The sequence below is a fragment of the Lepidochelys olivacea genome, assembly GCF_965140295.1.
Source record: "Lepidochelys olivacea isolate rLepOli2 genome assembly, chromosome: 5".
NCBI classification, from domain to species: Eukaryota; Metazoa; Chordata; order Testudines; family Cheloniidae; genus Lepidochelys; species Lepidochelys olivacea.
Window position 1 is genome coordinate 121,467,983 of NC_140415.1, and position 25,048 is coordinate 121,493,030.

Genomic DNA, 25,048 nt, shown 5'->3' on the forward strand with positions numbered 1-25,048 from the left:
CACAGGCTTGTCTGTGAATTTTTCATTATTGCCTGTGACCTGTCTGACTTTTACTGACGTAAGCAGAGTCAGAATGAGCTCTACCCTGACCTCTGGTGGTGAGCTGTGGAAAAGGACTTCAGGGGCTGATCTCGTTTGCATGGGCACACCCACCCTGCCTAGCATGATGGACTGCTTGCCCAAATGGTCACTTTGGCTGCTGTGGGATCCCCAGTCTCTTTGTTATTGGGGCAGGAGTAATAAAGGGTTGTTATCCTGGTTATGTGACTCAAGGACAGTAGAACTGTACTTGGCATTTTATGATGGAGGGACTTGCCCTCAACTAAGTATCACTCGCTAGGCAAGGGACATGGGTTCCAAAACCCAGTGAATTGAGAGAGAGGTTGGGGATAGGTATCTGTACTTGGTAGTGTGGGTGCTTTCTGAGGGCCTTGAACAGTGCTTTGACCCCTCTACTGTACACTGTGTAATAATGGAGCTAATTTTGACTCTATTAGGAGTCTTGTTACATGCTGCAGAGCTGAAATCACTGATACCTAGGTCTAAGTATTAGACCTACTTTGAGTTAGTGGTGCACCAGCATTGAGGTTCCCCTACTACCAGCTAAAATCACTGAGAGCTGAAGTTACTAAGAGCTGAGCTCACTGAGAGTTGGGGGGGCTGAAGACAAGTTGGTGAGCGGCTAGCAGGACAGCTAGCGGAGAGGCGCATGGAGAAGATGGCAGGGTGGCTGGCGGAGAGCAGTGGCCAGCAGGATGGCTGGTGGAGAGGCGTAGCTGGCGGTGACCCCTGCAGCAGAACCCCATGGAGAGGTGTGGCAATCGGCCATCAACCTGAGCAGTGGAGCACATAAGAGGCCCCCCCCATACCTCCCCTCACTTCCACCCAGGCTGGGAGGTAAACTCTGCAGATGAACGTCTGAACTCTGGGGGCTGCACTGACCAAGGTCAGAAACTGTGGATGGGATGACTGTTGGGTTACTGGACTTAAGACCCTGAGGGGAAAAGGACACTGCCAAACTTACTTGGGGGTGGGTCTTTTGCTCATGGTTTGCGTTATGAATCCTGTTTGTGGTGTTTCCGCAATGTAATGCCGCATTGTTTCCTTCCTTTATTAAAAGGCTTTTGCTACACTCAGACTCTGTACTTGTGAGAAGGGAAGTATTGCCTCTTAGAGGTGCCCAGGGGGTGGTATGTAATTGTCCCAGGTCACTGGGTGGGGACTCAAGCTGGTTTTGCATTGTATTTGCAAATCCAATTTCAACAAACAGTTTGTGCATGCAAGTCTATATACCTGCACATACAGTTAACATTTAAAAAGTGCATGCACAAATCTGTGTGTGCACAAATGTAAGCCAGACTTAGACACCTTTGAGAAAGTTTCACTGAATTAAAAGAAAAAACAAGGTATGTAATGATGTATCACAAAGTACCCATATCGGAGGGCAGATTTGAATCCTGGTTGGTGACAGCCATTTGATTCATCTCTAGCTGGTTTCATTTATTCATGGTAACAAAGATTTTTTCTTAACTGTTATGCATAATCATAATGCCTACTATGGCAACAGGAAATACTGATGCCATTATTTTTTCCCAATATCCATGCAGTTGCTTTCTTGAAACTGTATTCTTAAGCGCCACTGGTATAAATTCCAGAACTACCACCATACCACTGAAAGGAGAGAGTGATGTTTCTTGACACCACCTGCTTGAGACGCCTTTTTCTTAAGCATTAGCTTGGTGGATATCTATGTCATAACGCTACCTGCCTTTTAGGGGTTTCCCCATTGCACCTAAAGTCAGAGAGCATTCTAGCTTTTGTGTCAGCAATTGCTAGAGTCTGGAAATAGTTCCTTCATCTTCCTCCTCACTTCTTAAAAAAAAAATTGGCTCAAGTATTTTTTCCACAGATATTTTTTCTCTTGAACATTGTCAGAACTTGTGTAACTCACCTCCCCTACATTTTTAATTCCTCTATTCTGTTGGTTTTGCTTTTTAGTACTTTATATTCTTCTATACACACACACAAAATATTAAAAGAACATTATTTAGGATGGACCAACTTCTGTTGGTGAGGGAGACAAGCTTTGAGCCACACAGAGCGGTCCTTCAGGTCTGGGAAAGGTACTCCAAGCGTCACAGCTAAATCCTTGTATGTACTAACTACTTATGCTAAACAATCTGTTCCATCTTGCATTTAGGTGTGACGGTCAGAGTACCTTTCCCAGACCTGAAGAAGAGCTGTGTGTGACTCAAAACACTGTCTCTCCCACCAACAGAAGTTGGTCCAATAAAAGATATTACCTTACCCACCTTGTCTCTGTAATATCCTGGGACCATCATGGCTACAACTACACTGCATTATTTAGTTTGCAAAGTCAAGCATTCAAAAGTTAGAAATGTGCAAACTTAATTAAGTCCCTTTGTGCATATCCATTCACAGTCTTTAATGACTATTTTTACTCATTTTTTCCACAGTACCCCCGACCTTATTCAGTGCACGGAATGGATAGTCCTCACTTAATATCTAGTAAATATTTTGTTTTCTTATTGTTTAATGGGTGGCCCCCGGCCTTATTTACTGCACCATATTCAAACCTTGCTCTGAAGGCAGAATTATTCATCTCATGGGTACCTAGCCTCTGTTTGCCAGAAGCTGGGAATGGGCAACAGGGGTTGGATCACTTGATCATTTCCTGTTCTGTTCATTCCCATTGGGGCATCTGGCATTGGCTACTGTCGGAAGACAGGATACTGGGCTAGATGGACTTTTGGTCTGACCCACTATAGCCATTCTTATCTTCCTGTACTGTTCATCAGAATAATGACTTAATTTTCATAACACCCTGTCAGATAAGGGGATATTATTATTATCCCCATTTTACAAATGGAGAACTGAGGCATCGAGGGCCAATGGGAATGCGGTGCCTAGGTGCTTTTGAAATCCCAATAGGTACCTGTCTGCATCTTTAGGCACACAAATACACTTAAAAATCTGTCCCAAAGAGGATTAAGGTCAAAAGAATCTACTACATTGGATGCCCAATCTGAAATACCTAGGACGTGACTTTTCAGATTACTTAGCATTATATAGCACTTTATATGCTCAAAGCACAGTTCCCATTGACTTCAGTTCCAGCTGTAAGTGCTCAGCACTTCTGTAAATCAGACCCCTGGGTCTCAAGTTGAGCACAAAGAAAATGAGGAACATACAGCTAGTGACTATTTCTGAAAAGTTTGGCTTAAAAGACTTGCTTAGCATTACATAGGAACTCTTTGGCAGAGACCGGGATAGAATCAAGGTCTCTAGGGCAGCATTCAACTGACTTAACCACAAGACCATCCTTTTTCCTCCTGCAGTCTCCTGCCTCATTCACTACATACCTTACAACTTCTGCAACAAAAGGCCGGGTTCCTGCAGACAACATTCTCCTTCATTACATAACCCTGATTTATTGCCAGAGCATGTGTTCTGAATGAGGCAGGGGTCCTACAGAAAAAGATTGTATGACAATGCATCTGCAAAGGGGGGTTGAATTACAGTTGCACAGGCTACCGTAATTCTGGCATTTCCTAACCTTTGAGTGCTTGCTTTTGTAATCTTAATGATTTTATTGTAGTTGTTTGAGTGTGTAATTTGATTGCTTAAAAAAAAAAATCTAACTGAAAAAAATGGCAATTCCATCATGTGATATCATATTGACACCCACATGTTTCATCAGCACAGTTGGAGCCTTTAGATCCACCCCTCAGATGTCTTCCATATCAGCATGATTTAGCCGCAAAGCTCTACTTAACATGTGTGAACTGAGATTTTTCAAAGGCTTATAACTTGGCCAAATTTGTGTAGATATTCATGGAGATGACAAAAGACACATGCCTGGCAGAAAGGCAACCCCCCTACCAAATTTCATATCCCTGAATTTTTCAATGTGAACAAAAGAAAAAAACAAACAAACATATTTTTCACTAGCCTTGTTCTCAGAGACAGGTGAATCATTCTGGCTGAAACATTTGCAAAAATAAACAGCCTGAGGCAGAAACTTGGTATGGAATGTTTCAACCCAAATGGTTAAAGTTTGACAAAGATACACGCAACTGAAAACAAGGTCTTATAATGAGGAGTATTGGAAAACCTTAATAATAGGCCTATAATATTTTCTTAATCATGGAGTATTTTAATTATTTGTTCTGTGCTTTCACTGAGGAAAGTTGAGTATTTAATAAATAAAATTATTATAAAAAAGGTCAAAACATTAAACTAGCTAATGAACAATTTCAGGTAACTTGGTGGGCAAATGAAGAGTATTTAATAGTCAACTGGATAAGTTTTGCATGCTGCCCTACTTTTCTTTTTTCTTTTGTTTAATTTAAACAGCAAGTTAAGATCTCGATTCTGCAATGAACTTTATGCAGGCATAAATCCAAATCCTGCCCATTTAACTCAGTGGGAGTTTTGACTGACTAAGGAGGATTGGGTTCCTTTAAAGCTGAACATTGTTTCAGCACTGCAAGCTGTATTTAAAAAAAACCCACAGAAACAATCAGACATGTAGGGCTCTAAAATCATACCACCTCTCTTATTCTATTTTCTTTAACAATGTATTTAACCTCCATCCTACACATTCTTCTTTCCATTACAAAGAGATTAAGTTTTTTAAACCAATTACATATCTTATTTCATTGTAATTATAAAGAAATCACAGCTGAACAAAATCCATAATGAAATAACATGAGTTAAGATGCTAAAGTGGCAATATTAAGCACGCTTATGATCCACATACATACAAGAGGAAGAGGTTTTATGTTCAAAATTATATAACAACTTTGCAAGTACCTGAAAAGGTTTTCTTCAGTCAAAATCTGTCCTTTAGAATTTAAGAGGGGATCCTTCACTAAGAAATTTTTTAGTCTAGCCAAGAGGGTATGCAGAGTAGGTAGTTGTTTACGATATTCTTCCAAATTATCAACAAAAACAAGTTCATCTGCAATATATAAATCTTGAACGAGATAAGAAAAATAATAATACAATAGCAAGAAATTTAAAAGGGATACGAAAAATCTAAACAGTTAAAATTGTGTAAAAAGACAGCTAAGTATTTGCAATTTTAAAATTTATTTTAAATGTTCATTGTTTGTAAAGCGTTTAGAATCTTAAAGCGACCCTTTTTATATTTCATTTGGCAAGCACTGATTTCCCAGCCCCCTGGCTTATTTTAAAAAAAGCATGTACTAACAAGATTTCTTTCTATTCACTTCCTTGTTTGTGTACTAGCATCTGTCAGATAAAACTTTACAAATAGGGTTTTGTTGGGTAATTTACACATATAAATGAGACCAGTGTCTGGGTACTGTATTCCCTTTGCTGGGAATGAAGTACTCTTATGTCCTTCATCTCTACAGTATAATGTGTATATATAGATACAACATAAAATTTACCCTTCCCACTCTTAAAATTTGGCAACAGCAGTGGATTTATTTAAAAGTCAAGAAAACATTTAAAATGCTGAAGTACAGAACATCAGAATATAGCCATTTTAAGATACTTCAAATTATGGGCCTTAGCTATTGGATAAGGTCCCTTTTCATTCATACTTTTACACTTTTTATCCTGAGCAGTTAGCCAATATTCAGCACTATGAGTTGTTTCTGTTAGGAGGAGAAAATGGTGATGAAGTCAGGTATTTCTTTGATGCAATCCTGTTTATTTACAAATAATGTACACAAAGTATCTAGGGTGACCAGACAGCAAGTGTGAAAAATCGGGACGGCGGTGGGGAGTAATAGGCGCCTATAGAAGAAAATGCCCCAATATCAGGACTGTCCCTATAAAATAGGGACATCTGGTCACCCTACCTGTATCCCTGACCACAGTATGAATCAAAGAATTGAACACAATTTCCTTGCTTAGAATTCTAAGTCTCTTTCCAGCCAGCATGCTGTCCAGAAAGCTCTCTCTCTCTCAGCTTTCTCTTAGTGTTGTGTCCAGTCTTGGCTGTCTGCCTCTTTCTGACTGCTTCAACTCACACAGGGTTTGTCTACACTGCAATAAAATAACCGCAGCCAGGCTGTGGGGCTATAAAACTTCACTGTAGACGTTTGGGCTCCAGCCTCTGAGATCCCACTATGGAGGAGGGTCACAGAGCTTGGGCCCCAACCCGAGTATCTACACTGCAATTTTATATCTCCACAGCTCAAGCCCCACGAGCCTCAGCCAGCTGACTTGGGCCAGCCGTGGGTGTTTTATTGTAGTGTAGACATACCCCCCCCCCCCCACACACACAGCTGCAATCAAATCAGTCCGCAGTCCCTGTCTTTGCATTCCGTCTAGTCTTTGGGCAGTGGCTTCCATTGTTTCATCTATTACTAAACAAAGGGGCACTTAATTTGTTTCCTCATAGCCTGAATGGAAGGAAGGGGACCAGCATGTCCAACAGTTTGAATTAGATTTGTGATTGCCCACAGATCAAAGACAAGCTCGCTGGGAGGCAGCCAACAACCTCCAACATAAAAACATTACTTCTAAAGAAAGATCTGACAAGTCTAGGGCTGCTTTCCACTTGCAGAGAGGCACAAAGCAGCTGGAGTATGACTCACAAGGGGAACATTTCAGAGTAACAGCCGTGTTAGTCTGTATTCTCAAAAAGAAAAGGAGTACTTGTGGCACCTTAGAGACTAACCAATTTATTTGAGCATAAGCTTTTGTGAGCTACAGCTCACTTCATCGGATGCATACTGTGGAAAGTGTAGAAGATCTTTTATACACACAAAGCATGAAAAAATACCTCCCCCCACCCCACTCTCCTGCTGGCAATAGCTTATCTAAAGTGATCACTCTCCTTACAATGTGTATGATAATCAAGTTGGACCATTTCCAGCACAAATCCAGGTTTTCTCACCCCCCCCCCCAAACCCACTCTCCTGCTGGTAATAGCTTATCTAAAGTGACCACTCTCCTTACAAATGCTCAAATAAATTGGTTAGTCTCTAAGGTGCCACAAGTACTCCTTTTCTTTTTCAGGGGAACATTTAACTCCAAATTTAGATCTCTATGGAACATAAAAAGGAAGCCACTTTCAGTAACTTTAAAGTTTTGAACATTTAAAAATATCAATTTTGCACTTTCACATTAGAATTTTCCTAGACATTCTACTTTTCCTAAGGCCTTTCAAGGACACTCCATTTTGGGGTACCATAGAGAGTTGCCAAAACTGTGCAGAGTTTGAAAGTTATACAAAACAAATAATTTCATATAAAGAAACCACCCATTCAACAAGTAATGCCTTACTAAGAGACACCTCATTGAAAGATGGCTCATTTAAAAATGGCTATGAAAGCTGCTAGGGCTGCCTACAAAGTTTACAATATCTCCCAATCATGGAGCTTACAATCTCTGCTGTAAAGCTTGTAAGATCCCCAACCAAATGGCTCTATATTTATTTATTTATCAAACAAAGCATTTAAATGCAAAAAATCCCCCAAACATTAATGCAAATTAAGGCTGAGAAATTAAGCACTCAAAAGTCATTCAGAAAGTTGTTTGTTCCCCAACAACATTAATTTGACTATACTGCACCAATGCAATATTTTCTATTACTCTTTTCCTTGCTTAATATACAAGTAGGATATGAATTCAATACCACATACCCTAAAACAAGGCTAAAATAAGGCATAATTGAGCCCTCAATTTGCATAACAATGCTGCATTTATAATCCTGATGTAGTAATTCTTCAATGGTCTGTTTTCATCAAATGGTTCTAAAGGGCTTTAAAGGTATGAGAAATGGCTTAGTTTCCAATTAGTCTTAATATTTAATTACTTTAATGCATTTTAATCATTTTAATTAGCATATTTGCTTGCTAGCTTCAATAACCTTGTTATCATTTAACAATTAAGCATATGCTCAGCTACTTTACTGAACAGGGGTGGATATAAGCACATTCTAAATTGCTTTATTGAGATGGGGCCTTATAGCTGGAGCAACCTGTAGTTAAGGACACATAAATGTCTGTTAAAAACTGCTATTTTAGCTTACAACTACTCAATTTTTATCTTGGGAGTTGAAATTTTCAGGCTTTACTCTTTACCAAGGATGAATATTTTGAGAATGGTTTAGTGAGTTCATTTGTTTCATCCATCTTTGAGTACTAGGAGAGTGGAGGGAAAAACATACATTTGCCATTTAAAAAAATATTATTGCAATCAAATTATATTGCATTCTTTGAGACACAGTATAACTAAAAACTGTATCATAATGCATATGCACAAGAGAACATGGTTAAGGTTACCCATGGAACTTTCAAAAAATGGCATGAATAATCGTAAAGTGTAACTGTGCAATCTTAATTGTAGTTGAATTGTAATTCTGTAATATATCTGCTGTGTTATCATACACACTTTGGTCTCGATTCAGCATTCCATTCCTATTGATCAAAATACTAAAACGTGTGGGTAAATCCACTAACTTCATTGGGACATAAGCATGGGCTCAAATGCCTCGCTGATTAGTTATAGATTTAAGCACATATTTAAATTAGGGCTGTCAATTCATTGCAGTTAACTCACATGACTAACCCAAAAAAATTATGACGATTAAAAAAATTAATCATGATTAATTGCACTGTTAAACAATAGAATGCCAACTGAAATTTATTAAATATTTTGGATGTTTGTCTACATTTTCAATATATCTATTTCAATTCCAACACAGAATACAAAGTATTATTTTTTTATGACAAATATTTGCACTGTAAAAATGAAAAGGAGGACTTGTGGCACCTTAGAGACTAACCAATTTATTAGAGCATAAGCTTTCGTGAGCTACAGCTCACTTCCTCAGATGCATATCGTGGAAACTGCAGCAGGCTTTATACAGACTAACACGGCTGTTACTCTGAAACTGTAAAAATGATAAACAAAAGAAACAGTATTTTTCAATTCACCTCATACGAGTATTGTAGTGCAATCTCTTTCTCATGAAAGTGCAACTTACAAATGTAGGTTTTTTTGTTACATAACTGCACTCAAAAACAAAACAATGTAAAACTTTAGAGCTGCAAGTCCACTTAGTCCTACTTCTAGTTCAGCCAATTGCTAAGAGAAATAAGTTTGTTTACATTTACGGGAGATAATGCTGCCCACTTCTTAATTACAATGTCACCTGAAAGTGAGAACAAGCATTCGCATGGCACTGCTGTAGCTGGCGTCGCAAGATATTTATGTGCCAGATGCCCTGAAGATTCATATGTCTCTTCATGCTTCGGCCATCGTTCCAGAGGACATGCTTCTATGCTGATGACACTTGTTAAAAAAATAATGTGTTAATTAAATTTGTGACTGAACTCCTTGGGGGAGAATTGTATGTCTCCTGCTCTGTTTTACCCACATTCTGCCACATATTTCATGTTATAGCAGTGTCGGATGATGATCCAGCACATGCTGTTTGTTTTAAGAACACTTTCACTGCAAATTTGACAAAATGCAAAGAAGATACCAATGTAAAATTTCTAAAAAGATCGCTACAGCACTCGATCCAAGATTTAAGAATCTGAAGTGCCTTCCAAAATCTGAGCGTGATGAGGTGTGGAGCATGCTTTCAGAAGTCTTAAAAGAGCAACACTCTGATGTGGAAACTACAGAACCCAAATGACCAAAAAATAAAATCAACCTTCTGCTGTTGGCATCTGACTCATGATGAAAATGAACATGTGTCGGTCTACACTGCTTTGGACGGTTATCAAGCAGAATCTGTCATCAGCATGTCCCCTGGAATAGTGGTTGAAGCATGAAGGAACATATGAATCTTTAGTGCATCTGGCATGTAAATATCTTGTGACACTAGCTACCACAGTGCCATGCGAATGCTTGTTCTCATTTTCAGGTGACGTTGTAAACAAGAAGCAGGCAGCATTATCTTCTGCAAGTGTAAACCAACTTGTTTGTCTGAGCAATTGGCTGAACAAGAAGTAGGACTGATTGGACTTGTAGGCTCTAAAGGTTTACACTGTTTTATTTTTGAATGCAGGTTATTTTTGCACATAATTCTACATCTGTAAGTTCAATTTTCATGATAAAGAGAAAGCACTACAGTACTTAGGTGAATTGAAAATACTATTTCTTTTGTTTTTTACAGTGCAAATATTTGTAATAAAAAATAAAGTAAGCACTGTACACTTTGTATTGTGTTGTAATTGAAATCAATATATTTGCAAATGTAGAAAATGTCCAAAAATATTTAATAAATGGTATTCTATTATTGTTTAACAGTGCGATTAATCATGTGATTACTTTTTTTAATGGCATGATTAAGCGCAATTAATTTTTTTAATCGCTTGGCAGCCCTAATTTAAATGCTTTGTTGAACTGGAGCCTTTATGCTAGTACAATTCGCACTGAACTGGACACAGCTGGAGTTGGGTGCAAAACAATTTATAGTCATCCCAACGTGACCTCTTGCTGAGAACAGACATTATAAACACAACAGAATGGCTATTAACATTTTAAACGAACAGGACCTGATTCTAATCTCACACAGAGATAAATTTGGAAAAATTCCACTGAAATCATTGGTTTCAGAGTAGCAGCCATGTTAGTCTGTATCCGCAAAAAGAAAAGGAGGACTTGTGGCACCTTAGAGACTAACAGATTTATTTGAGCATAAGCTTTCGTGAGCATAAGCATAAGCTCACTGTAGCTCACGAAAGCTTATGCTCAAATAAATCTGTTAGTCTCTAAGGTGCCACAAGTCCTCCTTTTCTTTTTACTGAAATCATTGGCTTTCTACACATAAAGATGATATGTGAGCCCTAGTTTACACTACAAACTTATGTCGGTATAACTACATCGTTCAGGGGTGTGGAAGATCGCAGTTATACTGACCTAACTCCCAGTGTAGACAGTGCTATGTTGATGGGAGGACTTCTCCCCTCTCGGGGCGGTGCATTACCTACACCAATAGGATAAGCTCGCCCATCGACAGAGGTAGTATTCATTAAGTGCTGCAGTGGCGCAGCAAGTGTAGACAAGTCCTGAAAGGTGAATTGGGCCAATTCTGTAAATTGGAATTTGAATGGAATACCAGACCCAAATTTGGTTTTCAGCATGTTTACTCACCCTCCAGTTATGCCAACAGAATTGTACATCTTTTAATGATTGTCACAGGATTTCCCAAGTTTTACTTTGTTTATATTTATTCATGGTTACAGAATAATAATTCGGAAGTCAATCTGCATACATTTTTTAATTATTTGAGTAATTTGCTATGCTAAGCTTTATATTCTTCACGCTGAACAAGTTTGTTTTAAACAAGTATCTTCAAAAGATGCACATTGCTACATTTTTTATACTTGTCAAAATAAAAAATGATTAATAAAAACCTATGTGGGTCTGTGAAATTAAGTGTAGTATTAGAATCAGAAGGATAACCATAATAAATATTTAACATTCACAAACAGGCCTGGAAGGAATACTGCATTAATAAAACAAGTTCTTGAGGAATAAATCTTGGCCTTACTCTGTTTGAATTACAAATTCAAAGAGGCCATTCAGAATTCCATCTCAGGTTTTCATTAATTTGACACTATGCATCTTTTAAAACCAAGATTAGGATAACTATGTCATTAGAAGCATAATATTAATTCCTAATTACTTCTACTTATCTGTAATTTTCTATTTTTTTTTTTTTGGCTCTCTCTGTACAGATCTAAAGCCTCAGAGAATGCAAGCTGGTATTGCACTGAACACTGCGCACTACTTCCCAACATTAGCAGTCTCTCTAGTAAGCCACTGATGAATTAGTTTGTATGCCTTTCAAATACTTCAAAAGGGTACAGGAAGGTAGTTTATTAAAATGAGTCCGAAAAAAATTTTTCCTTAATAATTAAATTGTTTTCTTTTTAAGTTTCTTTCTCAAACAGCAATAATTGAGCAATATGTTTTGCTATTGGACATAACCATGTCTTAATTACTTTGTATACATTAATCAATGTTGAACTGTTAATTCAGTATAAGATTCAACAACATACAGAATAATTTACAATTCTCTCTCATATCAAAATACAATTTAATCTCTTTGGCTTGTCAATTCATTTTTGTATAAGTATAATTGTAAATTATTATTTTTAATTTGCAGTTAAATATCATTAAACATTTTTATTGTCCAAATTTCATACTCTTCTTTTTCTCTTTCAGAGACAGTTATCTATGGAAATCTAGCTCTACTAAAGTTGTTTAAAGTGTCAAAGTAACAAGTAGATAATATAAAACTTGTAAGATTGACCAAACTACGGAGCAAGCAGTTAGCCTCTCTTTGAACTCCTATAATGTGTATAATATATACAAATATTCAAGAGTAAATTAGACCTTGAACAGGAATAAATATCCTTTGCAAAGTTTTCTGATGTATGTAATATAACTTTAGGCATCTGATTTTTTGTTTTAATGTGGACTTTTTTAAAAGTGCTTTTAACGTTATCAGGTGAATTTAGATTAGTGTACTTTCAACTATTAACCACAGTATGCCTGCATTATTGATAAGAATGGTATCTTTACTAGTAAACATTATCTGGATATCTTGTACAATGCTGTACCAAGAGCCACCCGGGTCCTCTACGTGGCTCTGGGACATAACTCTGTTTAAGTGATTGCATTGTTTCACTTTCCCAAAGTGGTAAACTTCTAGCAACTGCTTTGGATCGAGTGCATAAGCAAAAACGTGTGATGCAATCTGGAGCAATGATTATAATGTGAATCATAATTTCAGATTAATTAATGAAGCCCTTATACATAATATTTAGGGTGTTCTAGGCACATTGTACTGTACATGTTGAGGCCTCACTAATCTGAAAGCTTACGAGAAGACACAGTATTATCAGGGAAGGAATTGCCCTGTGTGAACCACCTTTCTCTCCAGTAGGGAAGCAGAAAAATAAACAGCTTAGTTCTTCTCTTCCTTTAGGGAGAAAATGTGGAAGGGGGGTGGAGGAGGAGGAAGAATGTACAGTAGGCATCTCCTTCGTCCTGTACTCCAAAAGAAACTAAGCTCTTTGAAGGGGCCCTAACAAGACCTATCAATTGCCATTCCTTTTTCCACAATGTACAACTGGGCCAGTCAGCCTTCAGGTTTATCTCGATATGCATCTGGTAGACAGGCTCTGCTTCTCCAGAAATAAGGGATTCTCGTGGCTTTATTGTTCATATTTGTGCTCTTTGTTCCTCTTTGGCAGTTTTATATATGCCACGATTTCCCAGCTGTTGCTCACACTGTGAAATGTTTCAGAGTAACAGCCGTGTTAGTCTGTATTCGCAAAAAGAAAAGGAGGACTTGTGGCACCTTAGAGACTAACCAATTTATTAGAGCATAAGCTTTCGTGAGCTACAGCTCACTTCCTCAGATGCATATCGTGGAAACTGCAGCAGGCTTTATATATACACAGAGAATATGAAACAATACCTATTCCCACCCCACTGTCCTGCTGGTAATAGCTTATCTAAAGTGATTTCCAGCACAAATCCAGGTTTTCTCACCCTCCACCCCCCCACACAAATTCACTCTCCTGCTGGTGATAGCCCATCCAAAGTGACAACTCTTTACACAATGTGCATGACAATCAAGCTGGGCTATTTCCTGCACAAATCCAGGTTCTCACATCCCCCCCACCCCCATACACACACAAACTCACTCTCCTGCTGGTAATAGCTCATCCAAACTGACCACTCTTCAAGTTAAAATCCAAGTTAAACCAGAACATCTGGGGGGGGGTAGGAAAAAACAAGAGGAAACAGGCTACCTTGCATAATGACTTAGCCACTCCAAGTCTCTATTTAAGCCTAAATTAATAGTATCCAATTTGCAAATGAATTCCAATTCAGCAGTTTCTCGCTGGAGTCTGGATTTGAAGTTTTTTTGTTTTAAGATAGCGACCTTCATGTCTGTGATCGCGTGACCAGAGAGATTGAAGTGTTCTCCGACTGGTTTATGAATGTTATAATTCTTGACATCTGATTTGTGTCCATTTATTCTTTTACGTAGAGACCGTCCAGTTTGACCAATGTACATGGCAGAGGGGCATTGCTGGCACATGATGGCATATATCACATTGGTGGATGTGCAGGTGAACGAGCCTCTGATAGTGTGGCTGATGTTATTAGGCCCTGTGATGGTGTCCCCTGAATAGATATGTGGGCACAGTTGGCAACGGGCTTTGTTGCAAGGATAAGTTCCTGGGTTAGTGGTTCTGTTGTGTGGTATGTGGTTGTTGGTGAGTATTTGCTTCAGGTTGCGGGGCTGTCTGTAGGCAAGGACTGGCCTGTCTCCCAAGATTTGTGAGAGTGTTGGGTCATCCTTTAGGATAGGTTGTAGATCCTTAATAATGCGTTGGAGGGGTTTTAGTTGGGGGCTGAAGGTGACGGCTAGTGGCGTTCTGTTATTTTCTTTGTTAGGCCTGTCCTGTAGTAGGTAACTTCTGGGAACTCTTCTGGCTCTATCAATCTGTTTCTTTACTTCTGCAGGTGGGTATTGTAGTTGTAAGAAAGCTTGACAGAGATCTTGTAGGTGTTTGTCTCTGTCTGAGGGGTTGGAGCAAATGCGGTTGTATCGCAGAGCTTGGCTGTAGACGATGGATCGTGTGGTGTGGTCAGGGTGAAAGCTGGAGGCATGCAGGGAGGAATAGCGGTCAGTAGGTTTCCGGTATAGGGTGGTGTTTATGTGACCATCGTTTATTAGCACTGTAGTGTGACCACACCACACGATCCATTGTCTACAGCCAAGCTCTGCGATACAACCGCATATCAGGGTTGGAAGGGACCCCAGAAGGTCATCTAGTCCAACCCCCTGCTTGAAGCAGGACCAATTCCCAGTTAAATCATCCCAGCCAGGGCTTTGTCAAGCCTGAAAATTGTGCCACATTTCTGTCTGGATATCTGTGTGCACAATTCCAATGAGAATTGAACTGCAGACACTGGGAGGCAGCTGCCTGAACAGAACATTAGAGGGATTAAAAATTGAGGGCCTCATTCTCCATTCAGTTACAGCAGTTTTACATTGCTGAAACACGATTCGTTTTGGTGGAGTTACACTTGTGTAAAACTGGGGAAATGGAGTGGAGAATCAAGCCCTGTCCAGATAACTTAATCCGACTAAAAAGGGCATGATACTACCATCATCAAGATATTGTGACAGTTCAGGATCTTATATTTCAGATTTTTGTTCTTGGTGGTCTCTTTGGCTACAAGTAGTAATGGCCTGCATAGTATCAGTCAAAGTTATGTTGTCTGAGTCCAATTTGGCCATGGAATAAAGAATTTTTTTTGCTGTTTTTTGTTTTTATTGAAGGAATACAATAGTAGTTAAATATATCTTAATATTTTTTCCAAAGAAATTGGGAGCTCCTGCTTCATACGTTAAGATAATTTGGGGCTGATGGTGGCCCAGGGTAAAAAGAGGAGATTACTACTGAGAAGAGAGGAAAACAGAGGCATGAGATAATTGGGAGAAACTCCTACTTGTTTTGCCCATTGATGGAAGAGTTTGCAGATGAAAGCTGATGATAATCCTTTGGGTCCTGTTAGGCGGTTGGAAGAGGTCACCATTTCTACAGCTAGTCACTACTGACCCAGTCAATGACCACCTTGAAGGGACAGAAGAATGTCTTCTGCCAAAGCAGAAGTTACTTGTGGCAGACTAGAACAGCTGAGCAGCTGTGTGAGAAGCTTCTCTTGCTCTAAAATGAGCTGCCCAGTTTGTAAAATGCCTAGCACAGAAGTGAGCAAACTACGACCCATGGGCCACATCTGGTGCACGGGACCCCCCTGGCCGGTCCCTGAGCTCCTGGCCCAGGAGGCTAGCCCCCAACACCCTCCCACCCCCGTGCTGTTCTCCCTTCCCCCACAGCCTCAGCTCATTGTGCCACCGGCGCAATGCTCTGGGCATCGGGGATGCGAGCTCTTGCCAGGCAGCGCAGCTGCCCAGTGCTCTGGGCTGCCCAGTGGCATGGCTGTCTCAGTGCTCTGGGCTGCCCAGTGGCATGGCTGTCTCAGTGCTCTGGGCGGCGTGGCTGTAGCACCGCCAGCCCCCGGTGCTCCAGGCAGCGCGGTAAGGGGGCAGGGAGTGGGGCCGGGGGGGTTGGATAGAGGGCAGGGGAGTTTGGGGTGGTGGTCAGGGGGCAGGGAACAGGGGGGTTGAATGGGACAGGGGTCCCGGGGGGGAAGTCTGGAGTGAGAGGAGGAGTTGGATGGAGCGGCGGGGGACAATCAGGGGCAGGGGGCCCGGTGGCAGTCAGGGGACAGGGACAGGTCGATGGGGCAGGGGTTCCCAGGGGGCTGTTAGGGGACAGGGAACAGGGGGCAGGTGTGTGGATGGGGCAGGAGTCCCAGTGGGGCCATCAGGGGGCAAGAAGCGGGGGAGGGGTTGGATGGGGGTGGGGGCCGGGCCACACCTGGCTGTTTGGGGAGGCACAGCCTCCCCTACCCAGCCCTCCAAACAATTTTGGAAACCTGATGTGGGCTTCAGGCCAAAAAGTTTGCCCACCCCTAGCCTAGCACAATGAGTTCCTGTATTAACAGATTTCAGAGTAACAGCCGTGTTAGTCTGTATTCGCAAAAAGAAAAGGAGTACTTGTGGCACCTTAGAGACTAACCAATTTATTAGAGCATAAGCTTTCGTGAGCTATCATATTCTTGAAATACATCATACTCCTTAGTTTGAGGTGTGTGTACACAGTATTATATTACTATGCAGGTTATATTTTAATACTGCATTTGAGTGCTCTATAAATACGTTTTAAATGACTGGTTGGACTAAATTGTTTATTTTTTAAAAAGTAACTTTAATGCAAATAATAAGGTGACAGCCTGAAGTCCCAAATCAGCAAAGCATTGAATTACATGAGTAATTTTAACCAAATGAGTAGTCCCTGAACTCAAAAGGGCTACTCATCTGTTTAAATGCTTTGCTGGATTAGGGCCATAATAGCAGTCTTCTTTTTATTCAAAGAGCACTGCAACATGGCGTGTCAACGTAGGGTTGCCAATTTTGGTTGGCGGTATTCCTGGAGGTTTCATCATGAGACATAATTTTTAATTAAAGATTGATCTTTAATTCCTGGAGGCTCCAGGACAATCTTGGAGGGCTGGCAACCCCGCTTCAGCAAGGCAAGGGTTAAGGAGCTTCTCTGGATACAGGAAGCCACCCCCATTGCCTCTGCTGGCATGCTCCCAATGGCTGGAGCATTCAAAAGAGAGCAGTGCAACTCAGTTTGAGCTGACTGTGGAGGACAGCAGTTGGGTGCAGCAGCCTCCCACCAGGAAGTCACCTGGCCTCCAAGCTACTACCGGGATTGACTGGAAGCCACTGGAAGCCTGTTGACTATGGTAGCTGAAGGTGAGGACTCACCATTGCCACCAGAGGAGATTCAAGACATGGATCAGAGGTGAACACAGTAGGGACATTGGAGGGACTGGAACAAGGGGTAGGAAGTGACCCAGGGAGCACACTTATGCATATCAGGCCATAGTCCATGTACAAGGACTACTGCTTTGAAGGGCCCTGGATCAGAACCTGGTGGGGTAGTGTGGGCCTGGGTTTCCTACCTCCCCATCACTCCCACCAGAGGGTGACACTACCCCAAATTATAGCCAATAGGCAAAGCAACCTTTGGACTCTCGCCAGTGGTCCTAAACTGTAGCTGCCAGGGAAATCGCCCCTTGGAATCTTGCCATGAGGTGTTACACTTTGGAGTACTGCTATCCCAGAGCACACCATCAAACCCGCAACAAGCAAGTACAACATAGACAATGTCAGTGCATGCTTCCTGATTCCAACATGAGCCTCTGCCTGATTTGGGGACCACCACTTAAGATTGTAATATAGTTTGTTATCAATTGGCCATTCAGTTCTTGGGTTGCTGAGGCTGTCAATTCATGTGAACTTTACAGTGGTTTCTGTTAAGTGGATACCAGTTCATTAAGAATTGAGCTGAGAATGTGACTACCAACTCCTTCCATCCAGGTCAATAAACAGTGGTATTATCTTTCAGTCATGGCAGACGATGGTTCAAATCCTGCAAGCATATTGGAGTTAAATTTGAGTGAAAGGAACTACTTGTGTAAGGTTAAGTAAATGCATATGTGTTTGCAGAATTGGGACCTTGATCTGTTTTCAAACCAGTGACCTACAGATGAAAAACTATGAATGAATCACTATAAGTAAGGGAAATTAGTAAACTTGATAGTTACCTTGATCTTGTGCTTTAAGTACTGGGACATAGTCAGGCTTAACACAAATAACTTGGGTGAATTCTTCTTTGTAGTCATTCTTCGTAAGTAAATAGGCTTCTTCTGTGTCAGTCTGTGAGTAGGGATTTGAACTTGGAACAACTTCTATGAGTTCATTATTAATATGGAATTCCGTGCATGAAATTGGTTTCCTAAAATCCAGAAAGTGAGTTTTTTTCAATGCATTCTGATGCTCTTTGCAAAAACACTATGTAATATAAAGTTATTGCATATTGTCATGATTCCTCAATCTATTAAACCCATTTATCAATAACTTATCTTTTTATAACCCTACCCCTTTTAACATTGAAAATGATTGTCTGACAAAGACTGGCAATGATACAGTGCACTTATATTATGATTAGACACAATCTAATTATGCCTGGTCTGTGACCAAAAATATACAGGAAGGCTAAATTCAGATTTGGTGACTGTGTCCAGTTCTGAGTGCCATGTTTTAAGAAAGGTGTGGACAAACTGGAGGGATTCCAGAGGACATCAACAAAAATGATAAGATTAGAAAACCTGACCTGTGAGATTAAAATAATGGAGCATGTGTAGTCTTGAAAAAAGCAGACTGAGGGGGGACCTGATAACAGTCTTCCAATACTTTAAGGGCTGTTATAAAGAGGACGGTGATCAATTGTTCTCCATGTCCACTGAAGGTAGAACAAGGAATAATCAGCTTAGTCAACAGCAAGGGAGATTTAGGTTAGATAGTAGAAAAAGCTTTCTAACTATAAGGGTAGTTAAATACTGGAATAGGAAGGTTGTGAAATTCCCATCACTGGAGGATTTTAAGAACAGGTTAAAGGAATACCCATTAGGGATAGTCTAGGTTTACTTGGCCCTGCCTCAGTGAAGGGGATGACCTCTTGAGGTCCCTTCCAGTCCTACATTTTCTATGATTCCATAAATCGGTGCATTGAACTGAGTTACATCTATCTGTACTTACAACAGGTCTGAATTTGGTTCAAGAATGGAAATGTTCACGAGACCTCAATATCACTGAATTTCAGTGCATGGTACCTCAGATTTAGCTAGAAATATAAGAAAGAAGCTAGAAAGAAGACCTCTTTACTATATACTTTTATATCTTTGAATTTTCTATACTACAGAAAATAACACATATTACTAACACACTACCAGGCAATTTGGTGTCCCAAGTAATGGCAATGCAATGATGCTAGGGCCAAGTTCAGACCCAATATAAACAGGTGCAATACCGTGGACCTCAGCACAGTTGCATCAAGTGCTCAATTTCACCTTAAATTTACATGCAAATATGATTAGGGGCTTTTGCCAAGATTAATTCCTATATGAAACAAATTGGAAATCTTAAATTATATTAGGAGCCTAAGTCTCATTGGAAGTCAATGGGACTTAGGCACCACAGTAACTCAGATATTTTTGAAAATTTTACCCAAAAAAGAATTTTTAGTTAGTCACAAATGAAAAATATTTACTCAAGTGTTTTGTTCTCATTTATTGATACCTCTAAACCCATTCCAGCATGTCTTCACTAATCATTAATTACAAATTTCCCAAATAGTATCAGCAGAATCCATAATACATTTTAGTTCATGCAGCAATTAAATATGGTGCCTTTGAAATTCCTAAGATAGAGAAGTATCTTAACAATTTAATATTTTACTATCTATTTGAAATTGCAAACAGTAATTCAATTTCATTTACACCAGTGCAACCTCGCCTCTAGATGTAGTAATTTAAGATCTTTTATTTTAAATTAAAAAGAATTCAAATCAGATTAAGGGTCTCAAATTGGGCACCCAGAAAACAAGGAACAGAAGTGTTAACTACCTATGAAAAGTGTAGTTTAATGACTTGCCTAGCATCAAACAGGAACTCGGTGGCAGAAATAGAATCCATTTCCTCAGGATATCATTCAACTACCTTAACCATGACACTGTCCTTTCTCTTCCTGAAATCCCATCCCTCATTCACTCACACCTTCCAACTTCAGCAACAAATTAGGCAAGGGTTATATAGACAACATCCTCCTGCACTACATAATCCTGATTCCTTCCCAGAATAGATCCATCCTGTGCACTCAGTGGGGTAGGGGTTCTGAGGAAAAATAGTATGGGATTATGTAATTAAAGACAATACATCTGCACAAGGAGGCCAAATTAAGATTGTGTAGGCAACCTTAAACCTGGTATTTCCTAACTTTTGAGTGCTTGACTTTGCAAACTTAATGTTTAAATATAGGTTTTGTGTGTAATTTCCAAGGGTTTTTTAAAAATCAAACTGAAAAAACAAAAATTCCATCATGTGGCACCTTAGTGACACCTTTGCAGTTCATCAGCAGGGTTGGAACTTTTAGATTCACTGCACAGACCACTGCCACTTGAACTAATAAAGTAACTCATAGCAGTAGTGTGTTGCCATCCTTCTGTAGACCAGCACTAGAGGATGAAGAGATACAGAGTTTGACAGTGGGTTTCGCAGATATTTACTGGCAACAAAGGAATGGTGAGGAAAAGAAATCCTGAGTTCCATTCCAGGCTCTTGAGGGGACTGTTCTCTTGTGGACACAGACCTTCTGCCTGTTTTCCCCAAGCTTGACTCCTGCCCCACTGAAACCTGTCCCTGTCAAAGTAGTCTCTTCCCCAGCCTTGGTTCCTCCTCCCAGTCCCATTTTCCTTGCTGATCCAGTCCCAGTATCTACTTCTCAGGCTTCACATCCCAATCCCCTAGCCCAGTCAGTCCTAGTTTCCTCCTCCAGACCTTCCACCCAGTCTATCCCCACAAATTCTCAGTCTCCGTTCCCTGCTCAGCCAGCCCCATTTCTTCCCTCTTGTCTTCTTGTCTGATCTGTTACTTCCCTCCCCTCACCAGTTCTCAATCTAGTCTCTCTCTCTAGGCCCCTTATCCAATATCCGTCGCTTTCCCATCCCCTCCCTGGCTCCTTGTCCCAGTTTCTTTGCCCAGCCAGTCCCTCTTCTTCTTCCACATTCTGGTTCCTCGTAAGATCTGTCTCTTCTGCCCACCACTATTTCCCAGTCCCAGTATCCTTGTCCAGCCAATCCCAGTCTTCCCCCCCCTTGACACAATCTATACATTTCCCTCCCCTCCCAGTCCATTTCTTGTCCCCTCTGCATTTGCATCAGGTATCTTCCTCTTGCCCACTGTTCGCACGAGAGAGAGAGACTCCCTGCTCTCTGTTCTCGTGCCCAACCCCTCCTTGGCCCAGAGCAGGTGAGGGCAGCAGTTATAGAGAGTGTCCATCTTCACCCCTGCAGTGTTGGGCTGTAGCATGCTCAGTCATTCTGTGAGAATGGTGCATGTGATTCAGGCCATGTCTACACTACCACTTATGCCGGCAAAATTTATGTTGCTTAGGGCTGTGAAAAAAAACCCCAAACCCCTGAGTGACATAACTTTTGCCACATAAGTGATAGTGTGCACGGCGCTATGCTGGGGAGAGAGCTTCTCCTGCCAACATAGCTACCACCGCTTGTGGAGGTGGTGTTAGTATGTCAACAGGAGAGCTTTCTCCCATTGGCATAGAGCAGCTACACATGCAATCTTACAACAGCACAGCTGCACCAGTGCAACTGTGCTGCTGTAAGCTCGCTAGTGTAGACATGGTCTTAGTCACAAATAGGAGCTGTGAGGGACTGGAACATGCTCAGTGAGGATGGACCCTTCAGAGATTTTAGCTACTAAATTAAAAGTCATCTCAGACTATTGAACATGTGCAAACAGATTTTTTCAAATGCTTATAACTTTTCCAAATTTAAGCAGACATTCCTGGGAACAGTAAAAGGCATATCCCCACCACATGCCAAAGCACTATAGCTTCTCAAAGAAAAGGGCACCTGAATGTTTTCAACATTGGAAAAAGAAGTTGTTTTGCAACCTTGTCCTCAGAAATGGCTGAACCGTTTTAACTGAAACTTTATAAAAAGATTCCCGAGGCAGATTTCCAGCAAGGAAAATTTCAACTCCAGTGGCCAAAGTTTGGCAAAGTTATAAGCAACTGATAGCAGGATCTTATAATGGAAACCTTATGGGCAACCTTAATAATCGTGATCCAACTATAAGTAAAGATGGTGAATATCTAGTCACTGTTCTCTAGGTTAGAGTGGGTGGGAACATATCAGTATCTACTGTGGTATACTTTTGACAATTTACTGTTCTGAACTATGATAAAAAAACCAAGTACAACTGTCCAGTAAAACAAGCATATTGTTGCTTAAATCCCTGAGCTACACTTCTTTAATGTTAGCTTAGCCCAGAATCAAACACTGTATTGAAGGAGCAGGTCTACCACTTATTTTACATAAAGGCATCAGAACTTCTGAGTATTAGCTTTCATCCCAATCCTTACTAATCCTAATATTTGCTTCCTGCAGCACACTGAGCACAGATTTTCACTGAGCTGTTCACACTGATGCCCAAGTCTCTCTCCTGAGTAGCTACAGGTAAGAACCCCAGTAAAGTGAATGGGTATTTTCAGTTATTTCTTATAATGTGCATTATTTTGCATTTGTCAACATTAAATTGTATCTGACATTGTGCTGCCCATTCATCTAGTTTTCCTGAGGTCCCTGGAATTTCCTCACAGTATTCTTTAGGTTTGACAATCTGAAATAATTTGATGTTATCTGCCAGTTTACTCACCTCATTATTCACTCACTTCTCCACATCATTAGCAAACATACTAAATACCACCAATTCTAGGACAGCCTTTAGGTACTCAGCGTTAACCTTTGCCATGTTGAAAATTCACCATGTATTCCTGGTCGTTGTTTTCTGTCTCTTAGCCAGTTTCTAATCCACGACAGCACTTTAACTCTCATACCATGACTACTTAATTTCCTAAATAGCCTCCTGTGGGGTATGTTCGGTGTTACTGCTGCATGAAATCTTTTGCTCTGTACAGGGTGCTCTCTTAAAATACCAAAATGATTTAGGTTACCGTTGTTTGTTATTTACATTACAAACATTGCAAAGCACGTATATCACAAGTTGATCCTCTGTTCTTAATTATAACTCACCATTGTGATGCCCATTAATCTTTCCATTGGTATACAGGCCAATTCAAGATTTATTAAAAATCTGAAGAAGTGAAACTGTCAGAAACACTTCAAAATTGAAGACCAATACAGGGACTGATTTCCTCAACTTTATCAGGGCTGCACAAATAATTAATTAATGCAAAAGTATAAACAGCAAGCATGCATAATATTTTTGGTGAAAAGTAAAGGCCATTTTGTCTAATAAGGCACCTCCCTACTTAGTATTTAATTTCCCCTGAGACTGCATCTAATTGATTCTTAAATCACTCACTGCTGTTACCTCAACTGCCCTGCCTCTGTATAAAAAGTGCTTTGAGGGTTTCTTTTCTGATTATTTCTTTTTCAATTTGTGTTTATTGGTCTGTACAATGGTTTGGCTGGTAACAGCACATGTTACCAAGTGAGGGGCATGGGGGTCACTAAAACCTCGTAAGAATTATCACTCACTGAGCAAGTAGAGATGAGCAATGGGTTATAGCTGATTCTCTTGTCTTGGTAAGAGGCAGGATACAGTTTGCATTGCTTTTTTGTGTTAAACTAGCCTTATAACTGAAAGTATTCCTTCTAAAGCAGAACCTTTCAATCACTATTCATTCTAGAATTACCTTTCTTCTCTGTACATTCTCAAATGCTATACAACTTTCTTTAGAAATACATACAACAATCCAAACTGAAAAGGATAACTGAATACTTCAGGTTAAACTTTTCAAATCGGAGTGTCTAAAATTAGGCACCTAAATCTGTATTTTGGAACCTAACTAAACTACCAAATTTTCAGAGCTGCTGGACAGTAGCAGTTCCCATTGACTTCAGTGGGAACTGCAAGTTCTCAGCACCTTAGTAGCACTGACACTTCAACACCATACTTTCCTTGTAACTGCACAGCTGCAGCCCTGATTAGAGAGCAGTACAGTCACATCACCCCAGGAAGAGTTTGGGTCTCCCCAATTTCCCCAAGCTATACCATCCTTATTTTTTTAATAGTCTGCTCTCTGTGGTGCTCATGATCTCTGAATTGTCTGAGCTGTAGAAGCTGGATACTTTGCAGGTGTTATTCACTTGCTTCCTCTCTGGGGGAAGGAGGTGGAAGGTATATGGCAGACCAGAAGCCATGAAAGATGGCTTTCATCTCTTCAGCTTTCATGAGACTAGAGGTTTGCTTAATCACCAAAAAGGTTTGCTCTATCACATGGTTCTCAAGCTTCTGCTGAGACTGGTCCATTTTCGACAACTCTATCAAGACTGGGGTAACTTGATACGTCAGTCAGTTGCTACCAGAAGTTGCAGGCTGAGTTGTTTGTGACTTAAAAGTCACATGGTCCTACAGAAAGGCACAATACTTACAAAACTCTTACGCAGTGGGAGCACAGCAGCTATATCTCCTCGTACCTTTTTCACTTTGTGTACCAAATGCCTGATCCAGCAGCTGCTGACCGGACGCTGGACTTTATTACTTGTTCTAATATTACAGTGAAAGGTAAATAGGAGTGCACAGCTGGGCTTCTCTATAGCACTTACATTTATCATCTCTCCTCTTGCTTTACCTTTTTTTCAAACAAAACAGTTCTAGGGCCTGATTTTCATGTCATTTACAGCTGTTATACACTAGACCAGGGGTCGGCAACCTTTCAGAAGTGGTGTGCCGAGTCTTCATTTATTCAGTCTAATTTAAGGTTTTGCGTGCCAGTAATACATTTTAACGTTTTTAGAAGGTCTCTTTCTATAAGTCT

The 25,048-nt window shown here is 40.4% G+C and overlaps 1 protein-coding gene across 1 annotated transcript in view; it reads right to left on the reverse strand.

The window, feature by feature from the left end:
• Positions 1 to 25,048, reverse strand: part of SHOC1 (shortage in chiasmata 1) — a gene marked incomplete at its 5' end in the record, with an annotated part of 149,084 nt that overhangs the window by 73,768 nt on the left and 50,268 nt on the right. Inside the window, one exon of the mRNA XM_084628159.1 lies at positions 18,232 to 18,422. Within this exon, the coding sequence (XP_084484285.1) occupies positions 18,232 to 18,422 (191 nt within the window). The remainder of the gene's footprint in view (positions 1 to 18,231; positions 18,423 to 25,048) is intronic.